The sequence below is a fragment of the Macadamia integrifolia genome, chromosome 14 (genome assembly GCF_013358625.1).
Source record: "Macadamia integrifolia cultivar HAES 741 chromosome 14, SCU_Mint_v3, whole genome shotgun sequence".
NCBI classification, from domain to species: Eukaryota; Viridiplantae; Streptophyta; class Magnoliopsida; order Proteales; family Proteaceae; genus Macadamia; species Macadamia integrifolia.
Genome location: NC_056570.1, coordinates 15265155 through 15273906, shown reverse-complemented (window position 1 = coordinate 15273906; position 8752 = coordinate 15265155). Strand labels below are relative to the sequence as shown.

The window sequence follows — 8752 nt, the reverse complement described above, 5'->3', positions numbered from 1 at the left end:
TAAATATTAGTCTATTTTTCTTCTCGCTGTGAAGCAACTATAGCTCGAGTTCCCCCCCCCTCCCTCTTTCAAAGAACAAGAAGAAAGATATTAGAAAAAATGAATTGCCCTGACCATGTTTGACTCATTTAGTTCACATGGTTTTGAAAAGGGCAAATCGAGTTGAAAAATCTGATTTCCCAAATACACTAATGTAATCTCATATCAAATTAAACATATCAAAGATATGATGGACTTGGATCGATATTGGCATGTTTGACCCCAATTCTTGGTTGATAATTGTATCGTTGGATCAACATGGAAAAGGGTAATAAGGCAAAGGAATTGGCTTTTTTAATGATAATTAGGGGTATTTTTATCTAATCTGAGTCGATTTAAATCAATATTGACCCTTTTTTTATCTCAAGCTTTACGATCAACTCGATCGCATGCTTGCATGTTTTGGCATGCATTTTTATGTTATAAAACAATAAGGGCATCGATGAGTTAATCAAGTGGTCAACCCTCTGGCAAGTACTCTAGTCAACACTGCAAACTGCCGGGCCAAGACCTAAGTTGATCAACAATGCCATCACTAACTCAGTGACATCCTCAATTGTAATTGGACCAACAATAAATCAACGTGCGAGATCCAAATAGAGATTAAAAAGCTCATCTAGGACCCTAATTATTGTAAAAGAAGCAAATTATAATGATTTTTTAACTAATCCAGTTTCCATTTTCCAAAGCCTTACTGATTACCTAAAGAATATTTCAATTCCAATCAATGATTGTTCAACCTGACTCTCTGACTCTTGACTGTCCAAAGTTCAAAGTCTGGTCAGCTTCGCGTGACACCTGCTCTCCTAAACCGACTCTTTTTCTCTCTTTACCTTTTTATTTTCACTTTTATTCACTTTTAAAATAAATAAAAATCAACTTTTTCTTATTAATAAAAGAAGATAAATCAAAACTGAAACTGGAAAAGGCAAAAGATGAAAGGTCATAGTTGTATATAAGACTAAAAAGGGTGGGTATTTTTGTAATTTGGGTTACCACTTCATATTCCCTCCATTCTCCTTCCACGACATATTGTCTGTGTGATCTGTACTGCAGAGTAGTTTCCAGTTTTCCTCTGAAACGTTTACTGATGAAAGTGAGAAATGGTGTCTGAGACCTCTTCCGTTTCTTCTTCTTCCACCTCGAAATTCTGCAACACTTTCAATAACAGGTACAGGTTTTTTATTATTATTATCTTATAGTTTCTTCTTGTTCTTCTTCTATTTTGTTTGGAAATTAACTGTTAATCCAAAGAAACTAGTCATTTATATGGTCTTTTAAGCTTCTCAATGATGTAATTCCTGTTCGTTCTTGTTTAAGATTCCCTCATTAGTGCATTTAATCTTGAAACGTGAAGTTTTTCTATCAAAGGCTGAGACATGTAATCCACGTTTTTGCATTTTACCAATTCCTTTTGGAATTGCTTTAGTTTTGAATATTCAATTCCTGCTATTATTAATATTGTAGGGTTTTGGTTGAAGGAAAAATTGGAATTCTCCTAATGTTTTTGTAGTCGTTGCTTGATCTTTTATGAGGATCCTCTGTATTAAACTTTGTCCGAAGGTTTCTCAGATTGGGTTAAAGATGAGTTATCATTACAATGCTCTCATTGTGTGTGTTGGGTTGGTTGGGGGGGGGGGGAGTGGTGAAGGAAGAGAATTTTTTGTTTGAACTCTGAGTTCCAATTCCTAATTCTATACCAAAAATGTCCTAAATGTATCGGCTGTTTAATTTTCTGTGAGTTCTGATGTATATGCAATAGTTATACACTGTCATCCCCTCCTGGAATGCTCCGTTAGGACCAAGAGGCAATAAGATGCAAGTTATATTGGTCTTTGTTAAGCTTCATCATATTATCAAACTCTGATTAGTCTTTCCGAAATAATTTTCATTATAGATTTGAGAAAACATCTTCTTGTCTAGTGTTGCGTTGAGTTAATTATGGATCACATTAGAGTGAATTTGATTAGATATTGTTGTACTGTGAATAGCACTGGTTTGGCAGAGACTGCTTATTTCTGTGCCAAGGGATTGTCTACTGTGTTGGATGTTTCCCATGAGAGATGGTTTTATTAGATTGTCTTTAATATCTAGGTGCCCAATCTCCCACCCCCCCCCCCCCACACACACACACAATAATTTAAAGATTTTCTCTTTCCTTTGTATGACTGGAAAAGCCTCAGGGAAATCTTTTAGCTTTCTCATTGGATAAACATTTGTTCTATCTAATATATATATTTTTCTTGTTTACAGAGTATTCCCTTCATAAACTACTTGCAAATTTTCCTTGGATAAACCTTTTGTTCTATTTTTTGGAACTTAATCGGAACCACAATCTTTTTTCTAGGGAATGTTCGACCTTACTTTGCTCGTTATCCATGTTCTTTCTTCATACCTTTGTTGGCATATTAGGCAAGATTCTGTTTCTAAAATGCTTCTCCATCTATGTGCAGGATCTTTTCTGATGTTGCTGGGGATATTACAATTATTGTTGATGGAGAGTCCTTCTTGTTACACAAGGTAAAACATAATTTCTAGTAGTTTTTAACAGATTTATCTCTCCTCTTTTCTTAATAATAATAATAATAATAAATTATTATTATTATTATTATTATTATTATTACTATTATTATTATAAACTTTTAATGTAGAGTTGAATGGTAGGAGGATCAGAAGTGCATGGTAGAGGTGAGTACAGTAGTCCTCATAATAAACAATTTTGCTCGAGGCCCCACTTGGTTCCATGTAAAAACCATGTAAACAAAATATTTCCAGGTAAAAAGCTTATTCTTGTTATACAGTTTTTACCTGAAAACTTTCCTTCCACACTGGTATTTCCTGTAAACAAACAGGTCCTGAAGTAAGTAGACAGGTAACAAGAAATGGAAGGGAAGTTCTTTAATCTGACCTCCTTTCTGAATTGTGGTACTCTGACCATTATTCAACTTGGTTTGAGATTTTCTTTCCTAAATTCTCAATGCCTCAGGTGGGGGCTATTGAACAGTTTGCCAGATTTCGTGTCTGGGATGCTATAGAAACACTCTTTGTTATACACTAATGATAAATTCCCATTTTGGAGCTCTCTTAAAGATGTTAAACTTTGGAAGAACCATGATTGAAAAACCTGATGTGTATTGACTGTATATTGGTGGGATTTATCTCTTCATGTGGTGGTTGTTAGTTGATCTATCTGTATTTGAATCCATGACTTTCAGCTCACCGAGTCAGACTTCCTATGGGTCATATCATGATTCTCCAGTACAGATTCACGCAACACATCATATTCGTTAATTCCTCCATTGGCAAGAGAATTTGCCCTATCATCAGCCAAAGGCTAAGCCTTTCTTCACCAGCATTGTACTTTGGTGTTTCCTTAAGCTTAGGGTCCAATGTCTTAGCTCCTGTTATTTCTGATTTAGTTTCTTGTATGACAAAGAAAAAAGGAAAAACAATTTGAATAAAGTCAATCAACATTATCACTGGAGTTGTTCTTAGTTTTCAGACTGTTCTGTCCAGTCACCAACCAACTCATCAATAAAACTAACAGCTATTTCTGAACTTCTATTTTGCACTTCCCTGTTTTACCAACATTCCAGGAATAAAAAAATCAAGAAGCCAACTTGCCTTATATTGGTGAGGGCCAAGTCCTAGTCTAGTTGTGACTCATACATGTCCTTTGAAGGGTTATTCATCAATAGCATCAATCCATGAAGTTGTTCATGTTTGAGAAGTTTGTGCTGACTCGACTATTTCAAAAACTTCTAGTGGTTTTACAGTAATTCTTCTTGATTTTTCTGACTATTGTTTCAATATTTTGAAATTTTTATCGTCTGATCAAGTTTTAGTACTCAGAATCATTATGTCTGGCACAATGATGTCCAGTCTAGGTTGAATTTGTAATTTTTCAAGGACCTGTAGATTTTTCAAGTTTTGGGAGCTTTTGGTAGTTTTCTAATTTTAGGGTCACTGCCAGTTAAGAATCTGTACTGTATCCTAATGATTTTTTATGGTCTAGCTGGTAGCCTAGGCCATTCCACTGGATGGGTTCAACTTAGGTCTATATTACCTGTTGGTTTAATACATATTGTATGTGTATCAAAGGAAAATAGGAAAAGATTTGATATTACATATCCCAGCTGAATTGGCAGTGTGAGTGGCATGTATCCCTTACACATTAGTCATCTTAGCTCAATTGGTAGAGAAGGTGGCATTGATTCTGCTTTGCTGAGGTTCATATGCATTAACGTGTAATCTGAGGAAGTTCATCATCCACCTAGACATGAGTGCAGCTCTAGCTGTCACCTAGTTTTGTAAGGGGAGCATGCCATAGTTATTTCGGCGTTGACCTAAGGTGTTGGAGGGGGCCTGGATGCAAGGCGAGCGCTGTGACAACTATGAAGCATGCCTAATCTAGATGACTCTAGCAATACCTTGCCAGGTATTTCCTAGACAGCCTCTAGCTGCTCAGTGTGTGGGCCGTGCTTTGACAATACTACTTCAGTTGTTTGACTGGTGGTTTGCCTGTCCAATCTGGTTTCATGCATGCACAGGTTCGGACCCCCTGTACTGTTTATGGACTCTGCCATGGTTAAATGGTTCTTCTGGTTGGTACAGTTTGGTTTTTAAAATTCTCATTTGTTGAAATTGCCCTCATCTTCTCCCTTGGTGATTATCATTTTGGCTTCTGATACTTGCAAAACAAAGAAACTTTTGTTGTTTGTGACAATATTGACCTTGCACATCTAAACTTATCCCGGAATTGAATATTCTCTTTTTTTGGTATTTGACTGTACTAAGTTTCCCCTGGTATCGCGAAGTGGAAAAATCCGAAAAATGGTGGCAGATGCTAGGGGTTCCAACATGTCAAAGTTGGAGCTCTTCAACTTACCTGGTGGGCCACAATCATTTGAACTTGCAGCAAAATTCTGTTATGGCGCAAACTTCGAGATTACTTCCATGAATGTTGCCCAGCTTCGCTGTGCCGCAGAATACCTGGAAATGACTGAAGACTATCGTGAAGAAAATCTCATTTCTCGGACAGAGACTTATTTGAATGAAGTTGTGTTTCAAAGTCTTGAAAAAGCGGTGGAAGTTCTATCAACTTGTAAGCCACTGCTCCCTATAGCAGAGGAGATTGGGCTCCTTAACAGATGCGTGGATGCAACTGCAATGAATACTTGCAAGGAACAGCTGGTGTCTGGTTTATCTCGCATAGACTGTGATGGTGGATCTGGAAAACTAAAAATGGACTGTGCTGAGTGGTGGATTGAAGATCTCACAATCTTAAGAGTTGATCTTTATCAAAGAGTGATATCTGCCATGAGAAGAGCAGGTGTTCGACTGGATAGCATTGTCAAATCTCTTATGCATTATGCTCAGACGTTGCTAAAAGGTATTGGAAAATGTCAAATTTGGGATCCCTCAAGGGTGAAATTGAATTCTGGTGCGGCAGAAAATGAAGATAAAGTAATTGTGGAAACTATTGTGAGCCTACTTCCAACTGAGAAAAGCATCTCTGTCCCACTGAGTTTTTCTTTTGGGATGCTCAGGATGGCAATCATGGTGGATGCCACCCTTGCCTGCAGACTTGAGCTTGAAAGGAGGATCAGTTTCCATCTGGAAATGGCTTCACTAGATGACCTCCTTATCCCTTGTGTGCAAACTGGGGATTCTCTCTTTGACATCAGCACTGTTCACCGGATACTTGTAAATTTTGTGCAGCAGATTGAAGAGGAAGAACCCGAAGAATCATCACAGTATGGTTATGAATCTGAATGTCTTGGTTCTCCAGATCATGGTTCTGTGTTGAAAGTTGGACGGCTTGTCGACGAATATCTTGCAGAAATTGCACCTGATCCATATCTTAATCTGCAGAAATTCATTGCTATGATTGAGATTTTGCCTGATTATGCACGTGTCGTCGATGATGGACTATATAGAGCAGTTGACATATATCTGAAGGTAATTTCTTGAGCTTGAAAATTTGTAATGAATCTATGCTAATATCCATATGATATTTCACCTAGCTTGCGTCCATAGGCTAATTTTTTGATAGGTTACACCTTGGAAATCTCTTTGGGAAACTTGACCTGATCAACTGCTCCTAATGAAGTAGTGACCACAAATATGTTGTGCATCTTGGTAGATGTAATGTACCTGCATGGGGAATTATATATGAAAATAAAAGCAGGCTGATCATAAAATTTAGGTGATCATTTTCGGTTATACGCGGTATGTCTCAATATCCTCAACTACTGAAATGTTATTAGTGCGTGCATTTTGTTATTAACCATTTGATTGGAATCAATTGACGTTTTTCTATGTTGTTTCTACAGTCACCATTGTATTTCTTACTATGGGAGAACAATTTTAAATTAACTATAAATAATGTACAGGGTCTAATTACGGCTGTAAACAGTGGCTTACTTTATCAAGATTCTTAATTAAATAGTATCGAGCTTTTAGTTGACTTGGTGGTTGTTTCTCAAAATCTGACTCTTCTCTCTGATACTTCAATCTGATTCCTGATTTCAACTCAGGAAATCAGATACTTCAATCTGAGTGACATTTCTGATGAAATGACTTGGCTGATTTATACTCTGTTGGAAGATATTTTCTTGTGTAGATTGAATCATAATTACTACCAAATTCTAAAGATACTCCGCAGCTTAACTTGGCAAAGCCTGAGTTATCCCCATACTGTTTCTAAGTCTCCATCTGGTTGCAAGTAGAAGGAAGAAAGGGAAGTGAAATTGGTTTAAACAATAAAAACAAAAGTTTTGTAATCATTACCTAAAATGATTGTGTAACCTACTTAAAATTCATGACATATTTAGTAATTTTATTCTTCAGATGTAATTTTGTTTTACTTTTCAAATTCAGTGAATTTAGTTGCTAAGTAAAGTACAAGTTGGAATGATTTGGATCTACTTACGTCATGTTAGGTAATGATTACTAAAGTTTCATTTTTAGTATTGATTTAATTTCACTTTCCTTCTCTCCTTTGCAATCAGGCCTAAATGTTTTTCACTGAAATTAGCCTAGATGTCCAAGCAGCATACTTTAGCTGGACAAAATTTTGCTTACTAGTGATCATTAGAGGATTCCATTGTCCAGGCAATTAGGTTGAGTGGTTTTTCTCGTCTTGTCTATGTGATTTCTATGCTACACACACTCAATGATGCTGTTGAAGAAACTGGTTAGCACTACACTTTCCATTTTCAATTGATATACTTATTCCCTATCTGGATGTTTAGGCTCATCCGACGCTGGATGAAAATGACTGTAAAATGCTGTGCAAGTTGATAGATTGTCAAAAGCTCTCGCAAGAAGCCTGTAACCATGCCTCACTGAATGACCGTCTTCCAGTCCAGATGGCTGTGCGAGTCCTCTACTTGGAACAGCTACGACTGAAGAATGCACTCTCAGGAAGCTATGGAGATGGGCTCCTTCTGTCGCAGAGGATCAGCAGTGGCATTCCTAGTGCTGCCATGTCACCACGAGATAACTATGCATCATTGAGGAGGGAAAATCGAGATCTTAAGCAGGAGATATCAAGGATGCGGGTGAGATTGAGCGAGTTGGAAAAGGAGCAGGTGTTCATGAAGCAAGGGATGATGGAAAAGTCTGGTCCTGGCAAAACATTATTAACCTCACTTTCCAGAGGGATTGGACGAATTGGGATCTTCAGTGGTCCAGCTGGTGGGAACGGAGTGAACCGACAAAAGTCTGGGAGAAAGTTGCAGGGATCAGAAAGGAAGAAGGGGAGGAGGCAGAGTCATTCTGTCTCATAGTCATGGTAGCTATTGTGCCTGCTGCTGCTATTTGGAAACAAAGGGAACTTAGCAGTTAAGTACACGATACGAATGGAGTTGCAAATGACACTAGGAGTAGTGACTACCACTTCGCCTTACACCAACTACAGAACTACATGGTTTGTTCAGCTTACGTGAATCCTGTTCCATCATTCTAATCCACCTTAGCTCAGCTGTTCATCTTGTTGTACAAAACTGCAAATGATTGCATGCCAATTTGTAGATGAAAAGGGTGACCAGTTTGGGGATGATCTATAGTCTATCCACTCTACCATGATAGATGGGGAATCATTTTTTTTTTCTTTCATATGGTGGTGTTTGGGGTGCTGCTGAACCTAGACTAGATGAGGAACAGGATGTCTCAACCTCCTGAGGGCTGGGCTCTATTGCAGTAGCCTCTAGCTGGCTGCTCTAGCAGCTGTCCTTAGATGGGGAATCTTGTTGACCTTGACATCATGGGACATACATTATGATACAAAATCTTATCTGAATTGAAAGGGTTATCTTAGGTTTTAGTTGGATTTCCACTTTCCATCAAGTTGTGTTCCCTGACTCCTGAACCAGGGCAGCAGTTCTTCCCATTCGGCTCTTGATTTCCCCAGCAAAGTATCACCTCCCTGTGTTACTTTAAGTGGGGAAAAAAAGAGAGGTAATGTTGACATTATAAGTTAAGGGCAAGAATGTTTTAGTTTAGTTTTCATTCATTTTTATTAGGAACAATTTCTTAGATCTACTAAATAAGAAAAAAGAATTACAAAACAAGAGTGTTAAATAAAAAAAAAAGCCTAACCTACTTGTTTTGTAGTTGTATTTTTTTTTTAATCTAGTATAGGCAATTTTCCCCTTTTAATACCATTTACCAACCATACCAGGGTAAGTTGGGATTTTTTTTTGTTGGT

At 37.5% G+C, this 8752-nt stretch overlaps 1 protein-coding gene across 3 annotated transcripts; it reads left to right on the top strand.

Moving 5' to 3' along the window:
- Positions 1 to 1057: 1057 nt before the first annotated feature.
- On the top strand, positions 1058 to 8104 carry LOC122062018 (BTB/POZ domain-containing protein At3g08570). Of its 3 annotated transcripts, none has more exons than XM_042625642.1 (4): positions 1058 to 1210; positions 2493 to 2559; positions 4837 to 6000; positions 7296 to 8104. In XM_042625642.1, the coding sequence occupies exons 1-4, from the start codon at positions 1143 to 1145 to the stop codon at positions 7830 to 7832; spliced, it is 1836 nt and encodes a 611-aa protein (XP_042481576.1). In that variant the 5' UTR covers positions 1058 to 1142; the 3' UTR covers positions 7833 to 8104. The 3 variants fall into 3 exon arrangements, with proteins under 3 accessions (XP_042481576.1, XP_042481578.1, XP_042481577.1); XM_042625644.1 differs by having other exon boundaries at positions 1155 to 1210; positions 4958 to 6000; XM_042625643.1 differs by lacking the exon at positions 1058 to 1210 and adding an exon at positions 1295 to 1420.
- Positions 8105 to 8752: the final 648 nt, after the last annotated feature.